At 45.4% G+C, this 15,248-nt stretch overlaps 1 protein-coding gene across 5 annotated transcripts in view; it reads left to right on the top strand.

Annotated features, from left to right (window-relative positions):
* Positions 1–15,248, top strand: part of NTM (neurotrimin) — a 334,275-nt gene that overhangs the window by 170,216 nt on the left and 148,811 nt on the right. For all 5 annotated transcript variants that reach the window (XM_044439664.1, XM_044439663.1, XM_044439662.1 and 2 more), the window contains exon 2: positions 8,982–9,214. In XM_044439664.1, coding sequence (XP_044295599.1) covers positions 8,982–9,214 — 233 coding nt within the window. The remainder of the gene's footprint in view (positions 1–8,981; positions 9,215–15,248) is intronic.

The following is a 15,248-nucleotide window of genomic DNA, read 5'->3' as shown; positions in this document are numbered from 1 at the left end:
AAGGCTCTGCGAAAGGCTTCCCTTTGCCACAGCAATGTGGCCTTCACGGTAGCCCAGAGCATGCCTTGACTCCTGTCTGCTCCTGACTCTGCTTTTGCATCTGGAGTGACCCTACCTTGCCGGGTCCCTGACCTTTCCCTTCAGCTCTGGTCTCACGGCACCTTGCCAGGTATCTGATCCTTGTCTGCTCCTGATTCTGCCTTTGCTTCTAGACCTGCCATGCCTTGCTGGATTCCTGACCTTTGCTTGCCCCTGGGTTTGCCTTTTCTTCTGCTCCTACTGTATCAGCACCAAGACTTCCACCCACCTCCATTGCCACCAGTCCTGGCTCTCCTCCAGCCATAGGCACCAGCTTCCTTTGCCCTGGACCTGACAGCATGTGCCCTAGAGTAATTTGCTTTGTGTGTCTGTGTGTGTGCTTGGCACAAATTTGTCATTTCTGTGCAAATGGCATTCAGACTACATGCTTTTTTGTGGGACGGCGGGGCAGTGATTTGTGTAAATAGACAGCTTTTACCAAAAAAAAAAAAAAAGAAAGAAAGAAACACACACACAAGATCTGGTTCACACCAACCAGTCTATCAAAGTTTCTTAGCTTTTTTTTAAAAAATGCATAAATTATAACATCTCTTAGAGATTGATGTTAGCAAATGCCGCACCTTCCCCTGAATTGTCCTACTTGCTCTCAGTGGATCAGAAGTGAGCAGGAAGCCTGTTGGGACTGAACGAGGAAGGATGTCCTTGCTTCCGCACTCGTTAACCAAGGCAGAGATGGTGCACAGGAAGATACGCTCAACCCATATGACCAGTGGAAGTGTCCTTTCTGGGACCTACGACAGCTTTGGGGTGCAGGGGATGGACAGGTGCCCTCAGGACTGTAAAGTGTGAGACAGGGAAGCATCTCACTTACCACAGCCACAACTTCAGAGTTTAATAACTAAAGCATGTGGATAGTTCTTCTGGCAGAGGGCTCCCATATCACGTACTGCCTGCAAATTGCATGTTTTCTAGCAGGGAGCTCAGGAAACAACATAGACCTGCCATGGCTTTGGGAGCCTGGGATATGCCTGTTTTTCTTAGACGTCTGAACCCACATTCCAAATAAATTTCACTGGAATTAATGAAACACAGCTTTCCTTGAAAATCCTTTAAAAATGATTAAGTGGCATCCTCCGCACCCTCAAATCTTCCTCTCATGCAAATTATGCATGCATGAACCCCCTATCCTTGGTTTGGTGTAAGGCAACATTTATTCAAATCTTTGCTGAAACAGAACACTCCAAATTTAGCTGCAATTTTCCTTTGGATGACAGCAGCAAGCCATTCTCTCTCTGTCTTCGCTGCCCCCCTTGCTGTAATCCTTTCCCTCTTTTCATTTTCCTCCCTTTGCATTGCATCTTGTACATGTGGTGCTGAGACTCTTCCCAGCTCCTGAGGGTCAGCACTGTATATCACCCAGGCATCAGCTGGAGGACTGTGAGATTCTGCCGAAGCAGGGCTGTCAGTAGATTTTACAGCTTCATCTAAATTTCTGTGTCCACAGCAAGGACAAAGGGGAGTTCTGAGGTGTGGAACAGTGTAGGCGGGGAGAGAGAGGAGGGAAGATCCCATGCCGAGATCCCAGGAGCTTTTCACCCAGGGACACATGGAGGGCAAAGTCAAGATCGCTTCCGCTCTGTAAGGTGATACCATTGCTCCCCATGCCCATGGGGCAGTTCAGTTTCTTAGGACTTTGGTTACTGTGAGACAGCCGGCTGCAGCAGTGACTAAACTCAAGCCAGAACTCGGCAGAGAGGTTTCTACAAACAAAGCTTGGGGGACTGTAACTCAAATATGGTAGATATCCTTCCTTTCTGACCCAGAAATCAAAGTCAAGTGAGCCTCCTTTCTCAGATTGAGTGACTGGGGAGGTGGGTGTTCTATTCCAGTGGATATTCCTTTGCTTAAAAAGACCACATATCTGAAATTTTTTCCTTTGTCATGCAATACACATTGTGAGACATTTAATACATGCTATTATTCACAGCTGACTTAATTGCAAATCATATTTCTTGCACATGAATTGTAAAATAGAAGTCTGATAAGTCGTTCTGCATCACATGGATGCTTATATTGTCCAACTCGGCAGGAATCTGCATCCAAATTCTATAATTCTACTTAATTATTAGATACCTTCCTCAGAGTGAGTTATTCAAAGGTATGCATGTGCATGTACAGACATGTGCACACCCCCTGCAATTTATGAGATACTTTTTGGCCCCCAAATAGTCCCAGAGTGACATACAAATTAAAATATATCAAATAAAGAAGAAAATAAATATAGTTCTTTAAAACAGGTATGTATCTAGAATTTTGCAAGATGCAAGTAGATTTTTTTTCTTTTCTCAGAATCCATCTGTGAACAATGTTCTATCATCATGTAGATGCTGGGAAAAACAAAATTATGTGTTTTTACTGCCATGAAAGTGACAATGAGGACACAGATGGCCAAGAAAAGAAACAATTTTATTTCCCCTCTTTTTCCTCATGAAGAGTACAAAATCACAGAAATGTGTGGTATGCTTGTCCATGCTTGCTGGGATAGGTATATCTGCAAGGACTGTGCCAGATGTCTTCCCAGATTATCAGGCATTACTCAACAAGTTCAATGGGTAATAGCCGTGCCTTGTGGGGTCTTTGTGGCCCCCAGCTGCATTCCTTGACTGAACGGGTGCTGAATCTCATCCAGCCCTGCTTGGGAAAGGTGTGCCAGTGTTTCTTATGATTTCAAGAAGCCTGTTTTTCCAATAGATAGTGACTCTCTGCTGAATTGCAATGAGAGGAATTCGGTTCAGTAATCAGAAGGCTAATTTTGCTCCACTCTTTTCCCAGGCCTGATTAATATTATTCATTTCTTCTGTGTCCTGCTGGGCTGAAACAATCCACATCCCCCAGCCCAGCTTGCTGGAGTTCAGGTGATTTGCATAAGAGGCAACAACACAGACCAGGAGGAAGCCTGTCTTGTGCTTGGATAATTAAATGGCCACCTTTCCCAGCTCTCCTCGCTTCACCTTTGAGTGTGCAGATTAAAGAATGCCCATGGCAGGGAAGGGAGATGAGCACCTCTGTGCCAGACAGGAGCTCTCCTTCTGCAGCTGGGTCTTGGCTTGGTGCTTTCTTTGGAGTGTTCTAGTTTCAAAGCTCCCTTCAGGTGAAGGGGGCTCACCATTCGTGGTTTCAGTAGCACAACCTCCTCCTCCTCCTCCTCCTAAGTTTTTCTTGCTGTTGAAGAAGCCACAAAGAAAGAAAAAGTGGGAGGGGGAGATGAGCAAAAAGAAAGGAGAAAGCACTACTGTGCATCTTCTGGAGAGCTCTCTTCAAGTGACAGGAATGGTAGCATGCAGTACTGACTCCTGTAATTGGGAGGCAGTATGATGCAATGGCCCTCAAGTTGGGAAACTGTAAGGACATCCCTTGCCCTCTTCTGCACAGGCAAAGCAGGAGTGGGTCCTCATGGTCCACATATGGCCATGTGACTAATTTTAAAAGTCCTCTGCGTGCAACCTGCCCGTACCTCATCTGACCTATTCCTGGCAGCCCACAGACAAGTGGCAGACAGCAGGAGAGGAAAAAAAAGGTGCAGAAAGGGAAGGAAAAAAAGAAATGGGGGACTCTGGTTTTGAACCTATGTCCTGCTGCGAGTCCTTGGCAGATGAACTGGGAGGGAATGCAACTCTTGGCAGAAGAAAAGGTTGCCTAGCTGTGGCATGAAACTCAAAGACTTTGGCCACCTAATGAGGAGGTTGGACTCACTGGAGAAGATCCTGATGCTGGGAATGACTGAAGGCAAAAGGAGAAGGGGATGCAGAGGTTGAGGTGGCTGGATGGGGTCACTGGAGAGGCGGGTGTGGGCTTGGGTGGACTCCAGGGGATGGTGCAGGACAGGAGAGCCTGGAGGAATGTTGCCCATGGGGTTGCAAGGGGTCAGGCATGACTTTGCAACTAAACAAAAATCCATGGCATAAGGAGAGAAGTTGCCTATCCACACTGGACCTTGTCCACATGCTTTTTTCTGCAGCTGCGTGCAAAGGATCTTTCAAAATTATCCACCTATCTATGGATAGAGAAATTAGGTGAACCACTTTAACAGGTTTCTCCAGGGAGAATAGAAGTTATCCAGTGGTTTCTCAGCAGTGCCACTCACCATTTATTAGTTTTTCTATCTTAATATCAGTCTTTTGCTGGTAGAAGGTCCATGTCAGACTTGACGTTTCTGGGCTCACTCCTACACTCTGCCAAGACTGCCACTGCCCAAATCCCGGGCTGCAGCAGGCCCTGAGTGGTTATGTGCACTGATTTCTTTCGAAATTGCCTGCATCTACTTTAAAACAAAATCAGTTAGAGATCTTTTTTATAGAAATAGAAAAGAGGTTCCTATTATGGAAAAGAAAGGACAAAAGCTGTTGAGACTTGTTATCTTCCCAGGCACATCCAAGAGGGAGCGTCATTTCCCCCTCTTTTCCAACAAGCACCTCTCTGCTGGGGAACATGCTCCCTGTTATTTTCAAACTCAGAAATGGCACTTATGTTTCATTTCTTGCTTTTAACTTGTTACCATGGCACCCCTGTCCCTCTCTCTTGTGCTGAGTATGTGTGTAGGTATGGGTGCTCTCCCACATGTGTTTGTGTGCAAGGGCTTTGCTGGTGTAACAAGGGACACGTCTATGCTTGCCACTGTTTGTGGCATGACTGCAGCGGCAGCCAAAGGCAGCAAGGTCTCGGAGAGCGAAAAGAAGTCGAAAGCAAGGTACTTACTGAGCTGTGCTGAGCTCGTCTTGTTAAGAAAGGCGAGGATCAGGGGGCAGCAGCCTTAAAGCAGAGGAACGGAAGCAGTGCCAATGGAGCTTGTGGGAAGCTTTTCCACGCATAAAGCGGTTAAGCGAGGCTGCTATCCTGCACTCAGTTAATGCACAGTTAAGCCCTGTTGGAAGAAATTGGATTTGCATGTTACACAGAAGTGACAGCAGGATTTTAGCCAGCAGGGGATAGCCAAGTGGGAAGGAAGGAAGGAAGGAAGGAAGGAAGGAAGGAAGGAAGGAAGGAAGGAAGGTGATGCATCTTCCTTCACAAAATGCATCCTTTATCTGAAGGGCTGCCCTGCCCAATTCCAGTCTAAAGATAAAGAACTGTAGAAATGGCTACCCATCAGCAGTTAGCAACTGAGTGGGCAAGCACCTGGGTCACCTGTTCACAGTTTTCTATTTGACAGCAAGATGTGCCATATTTCTATTTAAATTAGAATAATTATTTCTAAATTTGCATTTATACATACCCATTAGCAGCACCTGCAGATCTTGTACAAATTGCTGTCCTCTGTTTTGGCGAGGCAAAAAAGGATGGCCTCCCACTTTTAATGTTTCATAAGTGGACCTTGGAGGTCTCACCAGGACTGCTGACAATCTGTTTGCAAAGCTGGGGGTCCCAGAAAGAAACCTGTGAATAAATGGCAGTTCTCCTGAGCAGGTGTAAAGGGTATATTCTTCACCAGTGCCGAGAGCTTCCATGGATCAAGAATTAGGAGGAAGGACCACCAGATCTGAGGGGGAAGGGATGGTTTTTGTTGGGTTATTTAAAGCAGTATGAACAAGCTCATCAAGGCACTTTACAAACATTCAAACAAAGGAAAGTTTCCCAGTAAAAACCAAGATTGGGCATCTCTTTTGCTTGATATCATGTGCCAATGAGGCTAATTCTCGGACTACGTAGCTTTCAAGGAGGGTTAAAAAACTAGTTCTCATGTTTGTGTTTGACTCTAGAGCTTTAAGAAAGGATCACAGAAATGAGGGCATCCTGACTCTTGAACCCTGTGAATCTTGGGAACTTGAGGAGTGTGTCCATGAGATAAGGAGAGATTGTGTGACCAGATGCTGTGAAGGGTGAAAGCGCTTGCTTCACTGTATCATCATGCCTTGCCTGAGCCCGGCTGCCTTTCAAAAGAACTTAAATGATCATCTGATGGAGGGGATACTTGGATTACACACTGACTGGCTCCATTATTGTCCATGAGCCCCTAGGCTGCACATTTGAGAAAGGTCAGGCATGAAAAGAAGGGGTGGGAAAGAGAACCAAAAAGAGATTTTCTTAAGTCCTTCTCACTGGTGTAGAGAAAACCTTCGCCCCACCCTTGGCTAACAAGGCCATAGTCGGGTATATCCACAGGCAACCACAAATCTCTGCCTTCAGCATATCACTGAAAACTGCTCAAACTGCAAGGCACTCCTGATGCATCCACTGGTGGTTCTGCCATGTAGGAGGTGACACAACCATCCCACAGCAGTTTTGGTTGCCATGACATGCAGCGTAGTGAGAGGTCTGACAGATGCCTCAGAGTGTAAACATCCAAGTATCTAGTCATCACCAGACTTTTAAAAACCTGTCTCTCAGGTGTTTGCCTGTGTAGAGGGAGTACCATGTTAATTTCCCACAATGCCCTGGGGTGCCTCCTGATTTGGGGGCCCAGGAAAACAGTGAAGGTGATCTCTGTGGGAGCCCTGGAGCTCTGGCATCTCCCCAAAGATGTCACCTAGTAACACCAGCTCTAAGAGCAATCACCATAAGAAAGCTCTGTTGTACTGAACAGAACATCCTTCTTATTCAACACCCTGCTATCCATGCTGCCTAACCAGATGCCAAGAGGAAGCCTGCATGGAAGGCAAAAGCCCTTCTCCATGGGGGCCTTTCCAACAGCTGGTGTTCAGAAGCCTCTGACTATGAGAGTTCCTTTCAGTTATCATGACTAATAGCCAATGGTCCATAGCTTTGTCTTAATTAGCCCATGCTCCACTTCATATGCTTCTGAATCTGTGGTCATGGGTGTGTGTGTATGTGTTTGTATTCCACATTGCTGCTGCTCATGTGAGATGATTCACAAGGAAATTATTCTGTACAGCTCTCATTGAATGGAATGGGAACCGTGTAAAAGCAAGTCACAATTAAGTGAAGCTATTAAACTAAGTCTTGTAGCAACATGGAAAGCTTGATATGCCCTTTCAAACAGAGAAGAACTGGCTTTGGTTCATTGACTTTAGCAGTCCAACATGCCTTCCAGTAATTCTTCTTTGTTTGGTCATGCCTATTTAATATTTGGTGATTCATAGGCTGGTGACTCAGAAATGTGTTTGTACCACCACTGTTACACCAGTAACAATGAAGTAGTGGAGTGAGCCATAAACAGGATACAAATGCTATCTCTTTTTACTCTTCCATATCATCCCTGATCACTGGCCTTTTAGCATAACTCTTTCACTGAGTTATGAATGAATTGTAAAGGTTGTTAAATAGACTTCATTCTAAATGATGTTTCCTATCTCAGCTTGCTTACTGGGAGGCTTTGCTGTCAAAATGATCTGCCTTGGAAGCATAGGATGCCAAACATGATTTGGAATTAAGAATATCTGAGGAACGCAAAACGAGCCAGATACCTGTGCATGAAACAGAGCTACAAAGTGGTCGCTTGGCATCTCCCGTGAAGGAGCAAATGCACAGCTTGGTAGTATTTCTGGATCCATCATTGTCCCTAGAGGCTCCAGTGGCCTCCATGGTGTGAAGTTCCTTCTACTAGCTTCAGTTGGTAGTTCAGCTGCAACCCTGGGAATGGCCTACCATCAGTGGTCCATGTTCTGGAACTTCTAAGTTAGGTTGGTGCAATGTATTTTATGTTGGAGTACCTCTGAAGAAAAATTGGAAGCTATGGTTCGTGCAGAACTCAGTGTCCAGTCATTTGACTGGAATTATGCAATGTAAATATATAAACTTGGTCTTGGTTTTCTTCTAACTGGGTCCCAATTTGTTTGTTGGTTAAATTCAGGATGTTGGTTTTAATTCATAAAACCTCACATGGCTTGGGACTCCAGTGCCTCAAGGACCTGTATGAGCTCACCTCGTCCCTGAGATCAGTTACAGAAGTTCTTTGTGCGCCATCTTTGAAAGAAGCTCAGAAGGAGTTTGCTTGAAAACAGGCCTTTATTGTGGTGAACTCATGATTACAGACTACTAGTCTCAGAGAAGCTTGTCTGGCACCAGCACCACCACCTTTTCAGTGCCTTCAAAATCGTACCCAATTTACCAGGCATTCAGTCATTAGTTACAGCCCTAAGGTTTTGTGATGTGCCCTTTTTTCTATTTCCAGGCTGGTTATTGGAAGTCTTGGGGTTTGCAACTTTCTGATCCTCAGTGAGTCTAATTCACTTAACTCATACGCCTCATTTATTGTCAGGACTATCTTGGGACCTACACAATTTGCAACCTGAACCTACAGCCTACCATGTGCTTGGGTCATCTGGGGGCTTGATAATGTCTCCTTTTTGGGAGGTAGCAAAATAGGGAGTGATATCAACTCTGTGATGGGCCAACAACCACAGATGTTAGGTTGTAGTATGTTAGGTGGGTTTCATGTCAGGCACAACTGTCATCAGACATTTATGGCCAACCATCCTTGTTTGTAGCTCTTCAGAAGCTTAAAACTTCCCATCAAAAGGAAGAGGAAGCAAGCAGGTACAGGGAACAGGCAAGTGCTTGCAAAATTGGAACTGGGTGGTGGCAGTGACTGTGTCCCAGAATTTATGGGGATGGTATCTGTGAAATGACCAGGGGCAGTTAGGCTTGAAAATGGCACTTTTCTGACAAAGGGGCAGAATAACAATAGTTTGAAGTGGTGCAACTCTGAATAATTGTAACTCTTTCCTTTGGAAATCTTCCAGAATGACTCTGAGACTTAAGGTTAAAAGTTTAGATGAAGCCAGGCATCCTGAGCTCAGCCCTTGGATCCAGAGAAGTGCTGACATTTCCCTCTTGGGAGAACGGAGGTGCTGGCTCCTGGAAAGTGCTGCTCACAGCAAAGCTATAAAAAGGAGAGAGCAAAGAAAAGGGATAGATGATTGGAAATTATATAAAATGGCTTAAATAGCCTTTTGCTGATGATAATCTTCTCTCCCTTAATGCAGGTGCATTGTTGATAATCGAGTGACTAGGGTTGCCTGGCTCAACCGTAGCAGCATTCTTTATGCTGGCAACGACAAGTGGTGCTTGGACCCCCGGGTGGAGCTCATCGCTAACACCAAAACCCACTACGCCATCCGGATAAATGCCGTGGACGTGTATGACGAAGGGCCGTACACCTGCTCTGTGCAGACTGACAATCATCCAAAGACTTCTCGAGTCCATCTTATTGTGCAAGGTAAGGATTCAAGGATGTCTGGTTGGTCCTCTAGAGTGGAGGATGTTGTACATAAGCCGCGTGCAGCTATGGAGGGCCCTTCAGATAAAAGATAATGGCCTCCATTCTACTCCTATATGGGATTTAATCTCTTCCAAACTGACAACAGGCATTTCCTCACAGAACCTGTAGTGCCAACTGTTTGAGTCTTTGAGCAACTGGGTATTCCATGATGCCACAGTTGGTGTCAAAGGCCCCACCTTCTCAAGCACCCTGTAGATTCCACTGGATGAAAGGTGGAGTATTCCATTTACACAGTGTTTTCTTGTCCCGATGTGAGATCAAACACAGAGGCACACAATTTGTTAGGTAAAAAGAAAGAAAAAGAAAAGAGAAGACTCATAAACAATGAGCAACAAGAAATTCAGATTAATTTTCAGCTCTATTAAGGTGCACACAGAAAAGCATGGGGAACATATTTGGAGAATGCTGCACTCCTAGAGTTGCAGTAGGCTTTGGAGCAAGTATTAATGGGGGGGGGGGATTCTAATCCCTTTGCCGTCAGCCTTCTCTGGAGGAGTTGGCAGGAGCCCGCTTCGCATGGCACACCAGCTTGAGTATTGGAATCCCATCTCGGGCTAATTTTCAAATGCTGATGGGTGTATTGATTTGGAAACAAGCTGGGTTAAGAAAGGCATTGGTCTTGTACACCAAGTCGACCTGAGCTAATCCGCTGTCGATAGGCTGGGGCTGAGCATTATTGACAGACTAATGAATAGGAAGCCAACAAAAATTCAGGGCTCTCCCCCCACCCCTTCCCTTCCTTTCTTTCCTCCCCTTAATGCAATCAAGAAAAATAAATAGAGCGAAATCCCCCTCCCCTCACTCTCTCGATTGCTCATGAAACAACTCCAACAAGAAAAACAAAACCAAAAAGGTTGGTGGATGCATTATGAGCCTGGGCATTTTCTGTTTGTCTTTCCGATTTTTATTACCTGTCCACATTTCTTAAATCAAAGCCAATCATATGGAAAAAATGTCAAAGCTGAAATCAGGAAGCTGAAGAAGTGTAATTATATCAGATCCATCCTCATGCTAGTGCTGTATTTCCTGACCTAAATTCTTGATATCCTCTGGTATTTAAAATCAATTCTACCCATTTGCTATCCCTCCCACTTCTTCATCTTCTGTTCGTCTACTGTGGAAGGAAGATATCTCGTTTCCACGAAAGAGCAGTACTTTCTGTCAGTGAAAGCATTACCAGATCTTGTTCTTTTATGGTGCAAGCTACACCGTCATCCAAACTGGAAGTCTCTCTTAACTTCTTTGAAGTTAATTGGAATTGGGAGGATTCAGAACATGGTAGATTCTAGGAAGGGCTGCATATGGAGTGTGTGTTTTAAAAGTTGGTCGATAAACTACAGCCATCTCTGGGGCAGACTGAGAGAACCATGGAACAGAGCAAGGCAAAACGAATTTGCTAAGACAGGATGTTAATAAAAGTTTGGGTTGAATTCTTCATGCACAAGGGCTGCCATGATCTGCAGCAGACACATAAAGAAGCATGCATGCATGCATGTATGTATGTTGGAAGAGCACACCATGCTGGTGGTAGAAATGAAAGTGTTTGTGACTGCATGTACTGCGGGTATTGATGCCTTCCAACATTCCATAGAGGAAAATGTATGGTTTTCAGAGCAAAGATTACTGTGTCAACATCACATACACCAACACACACACAATTATGCATTACTGAAGGCACTGTTTTGTTTGTTCTGTGCCGTATTCACTTCCTTCGCAAAGACTTGTCCTGCAGTGATATATAAAAGAAGGCCCCTGTTCTATTGGCTAAAGATATTCCAGGGGGTAAGGAGAAATAACAACCGTTCACTGTTCCAAAAATGTATCTCACCATCTGCAGCATATGAAATACCAAGCCATGCTGTGCACCACATGCCTTCTCAATGGCTGTGTGCATACATTACAGGATGAACTGAACTGCCCTCTTGCCCCCATTTGCCTGCCCCACTTGCTGGCACAGGGTGTCCTTTTTGCTCTGGCAGGCCACAAAATTCAGCAGAGCTCTTGCTGACTCCTCTCTGCTTCCAGGAATGTCCAGTTCCTCAGAGCCATGCAATATCAGGCAGTAACACTGTTCTGAGAAGCATTCTGGGGAAAAAATGGCAGCTCCTCATTTCTCCTGCTCCTGCTGCTTTAGGTAGCTTGCCAGTATGTCGGGGAGGAGAGACACTTTCATTTTTGAGAATTTACCGACTCCAAACTGCTGGCTTTTGGTCAACATTGTAAGCATGCTTTAGAGACCTCATCTCACTGTTACTTTAATTATGTAAACTCACCAGAGTTTGGGAATTAAAATGAGTTATTTAAATAAATGCATTTCCCATACGTGGAAGAAACTGCATATTCACTTTTTTCCACCCTTAATTTTGGCCATATGCCTGCCTTTCCCATGAAGGTTCAGTGGTAGAACAGAATTGCACAGAGTCCTAGAGTTGGAAGACCACCATTGAGTCCAACTTCCTGCTCTGCTCTTCTACATGTGGTCACCCATTGGACTGCATGCTGGCTTGATGGAATAGCTATGCTGGCAGGGTGCATGGAAGAGGGTCAGAACTCGTGAATGCCATTTCAGATCTTTGGTCCATATAACCCAGTGTGTTCTATCTCAGCCTTACCTAGCACTTTACAGTGGATAAGACCCATACTTCCCGTCAGCTCTAGCCAGCCCTCTCCCACCTAAAGGCGATGGGAGCAGTAAGTCAGTGCATCTTGACAACATCACCTTGGGGAAGGCTGGTTTGCAATCGTTGCCAGTAGCGCTCCAGTCTTCAGATGGGTCTCCTCGCTCCCTACCTATGGATGGAAACAAGGAGCTTCTGCATGCAAAGTAGTTGCTCTATGCCTGAGTTTTGGTCCTTCCCAGACAATGTGGGGGAAACCAAGGGTGTCTTTCCACACTCTCCTTCCAAGCTCCATTCAGCTCCATCCTATTCTAATTTGCAACCTGTTTTTCAATTGCTCAAATGGAAAATAAGGTGCATTTTGAAAAAGCAGCATTTGAGGTTAGCATTTTTCAAGTGCATGTTTATAAATGCATCAGGAGTTTATGAAGAAATTTAGAGGACATGCTCTCTGGTTCACATTCAGGGTTGTAACTAAGGGTCTTCCCCCCACCCCATTTATCTGTGAAAAAAAAAGTAGCAGAAAACATCCTTAGTGAGAATAGCAAGAGTAATTTTAGATCCTTCACTGCTTAATAACAGCAGCAGAAACACCTCTCTCTCTCTCTCTCTCTCTCTCTCTCACACACACACACACACACACACACACATTCAATTGGATAATCCAAGGCAAAGACATAGCCTGCTGTAATTGGAATAACCAAACTCTTCAGTGTAGTGCTAGCAGTGAGTCCAAGTGCTGTACAACTTCTAGAATCCCAAACCAAGTTGAAAAAGCAAACAAACATCCCCAGCCCCACCATTCTTCCACAAAGTCCTGTTTTTAATAAAACGCAGGAAGGACACAATCCTATGGAGCTGCCTGTAAGTCTCCCAATGGACATCCTGGGTGGGGTGGAAGCAAGACGGAGGTAATCTTTGCCTCTGTTCTCCTCTTGCCCATCACACCACTAGACAGCCAGTTCTACAGTGGCTGAAGCACTTGAGGTGGTGAGGGAATGAGGCTGATGTGCCATCAGAGCAGGCTGTATCCCGGTGGAACCATTTTCTCTTTCCACCCGCAAGAATGTCCTCTTTGCATGTTCTTGGGAGTTGGTCTCATGAGTTAAGAGAAGCAGCTGGCACAGTTCTTTCTGTGCCCATTGTGTGTCCAGTCAAGGACACAGGCAAGAGGTAGCTATGTCTGGAACCCTGGGACCAGGGTTCTGGAGAAGGATGTAGGGTTTTGCACGATACTGGAGACCTAGAGACAGCAGGAAAAGTTCAAATACATACTGATACCAGTGAGAAAAAGCAGGCTCAGATACCAACAGGTCAGGGGAGGTGCAGAAGGAAGGCAAGTTGAAGAGCAGTAAAAATCAGATACTGACAAGACATGGCAAGTCCAGAGGCAATGGCACTTGATGAGCTGTTAAGATACTGTGATGGGAGGGCGGGCAATCTGAGTGCAGATTCCTAGCTCCAAGGAGCTCTTCTCTGACCTGGAATCCAAAGCATTCTTTGGCCCTCTAAGTCTTGTGTTGGGGGCATATGGTCACTCTAAGGAGAATTTGAGCAGGGATGATAGGTTTGTAGAGGAAAAAGAGCAACAGAACACTCCGGGATCTGACCTAAAGTTTTTCTAGTCCTCTCATTCCTCTCATTATATTAACTCTGAAAGTGTAAGACTCTTTCAGCCTAATTAATCATTAATGATAAGGCAAAACGTTAATAAAGGCTTTCCATAGGGCCCTGTCTTTCAGCAAGTGAGACCACTGGTCCTTCTGGCTCTGTTGTGGTTCTCCAGGGTTTCAGGCAAAGATCTTTCTCAACTCTTCCTGGAGATGCTAGGATTAAATCCAGGACATTTTGCATAAAAACCGTGTGCTCTACTGCTTAAGTTTACCCTCACCAAAGGGGTGAAACTCCTTTGACTCCATGGAAACCCTGCCCGAGTACTGAACCTGTAATCTTCTGCACCAGAAGCAAGATTTGGGCCACTAGACCAACATGGTGGATGCTTCCAAGACAAGGCAGAGGACTAAGAAGGAGATAAAAGAAGGCATGGCACTCCATTCTCATACTGCTGCAGTACTCGTTCAGGTCTCCTTTAGACTCTGAGCAGTAAAGTTACAATTATGAAATCTGTGAAGTCATTTCTTTACAACCACTAGTTCACAACCCTCAGAATTTGGCAACAGCTACCAGATAGCTGTTTAAAAAGGGTGGCAAGGGGCAGGGGAAGTGTCCCATCACCGAAGTTGCCTCTTGTCCACGTGACCTGGGAAATTTCTATTGCCATGTTATGTGGGTCTAACAGGAATCCTGGCTGGCCACAGCTACAGGAAGAGGGTGAAGGGTAATTCAATAGAGCATTCAGTAGAGCTCTCAACATTCTGGATGATAGGAAAGGAGCTTTGGGTAAAATGCTTCAGACTAGGGGGCACTTGAAGAACAATTAAATTCTGACCCAGGTCTGCCTGCACCCACTCTGGAGACCAGCCCCCAAAGGCAGAGCACTTTTCCTCTTGTAACACAGTCCTTCGTTTGCCCCTTTAAGCCCCTAGTGTGGAGTAAATGCATTTGAAGGGTATGAAGTTCAGACTGCAAAGCTGTTAACCCGTTCCTGGAATTTGCCCTTTTCATTTTCAAAGGTCACTAAAGCAACAATCCTATGCTAATTTCCCTTAGACTAACTGCATGGGACTTACACCTGACAATTGCTATGTATGCATGCAAGTGTGTGTATGTATTGCAAGAGGTGCCCAAGTATGGAAATTCTGGACTGAATTTTCTGCATGGTAAATACTTCTCTCGTGTTGCTTTTCCTCTAGGCAGCACAGGTCAGTCTACTTTGTTCTCTTCCTTGCTCATTTTACTCATAGAACCTTGAAGCAGATTATCGTAAAAGAAAGTCTCTGGGCCAAGGTGGGGGAGGAAATCCTGACCTCCCTGGTCCTTATTTGACATCACCTTCAAGCTAGATGCCTCCTGCCTATGAGGATGTGCCAGCTCCATGGTTGGCACATCCTTCCCCTGAGCCTACCACCCAAGGCAGCAGGGATGCGCTATGTGTGATGCAGTGGAATGTTCACAAACAGTCTCAGGCCGATGGCATAGCTCCTGAGAAATGGCATAGCTCCCGGGAACCAGCTGAAGGTCAGTTTGGCTGAGGCACATGTTGCACTGCGGTAACTGTGACAAATAGGTTGCATTGGTGGTCGAAAAAGATGGCTTCACGGGAGTTCTGCAGTGTGTTGGGGCTCACATCTCACCAATCCCTTCTGCTCACTCTCTGGGGGCAGGTTACTTGTTATTTGCCTTGCTTCCCATGGCAGCCATTCTGTGCTGGTGCCCAGGGCATATCAAATTCT

This window comes from Varanus komodoensis, unplaced genomic scaffold (assembly GCF_004798865.1).
Source record: "Varanus komodoensis strain SLA01 unplaced genomic scaffold, ASM479886v1 scaffold35, whole genome shotgun sequence".
NCBI lineage: Eukaryota > Metazoa > Chordata > Lepidosauria > Squamata > Varanidae > Varanus > Varanus komodoensis.
This window is presented reverse-complemented; position numbering and strand designations above follow the sequence as displayed.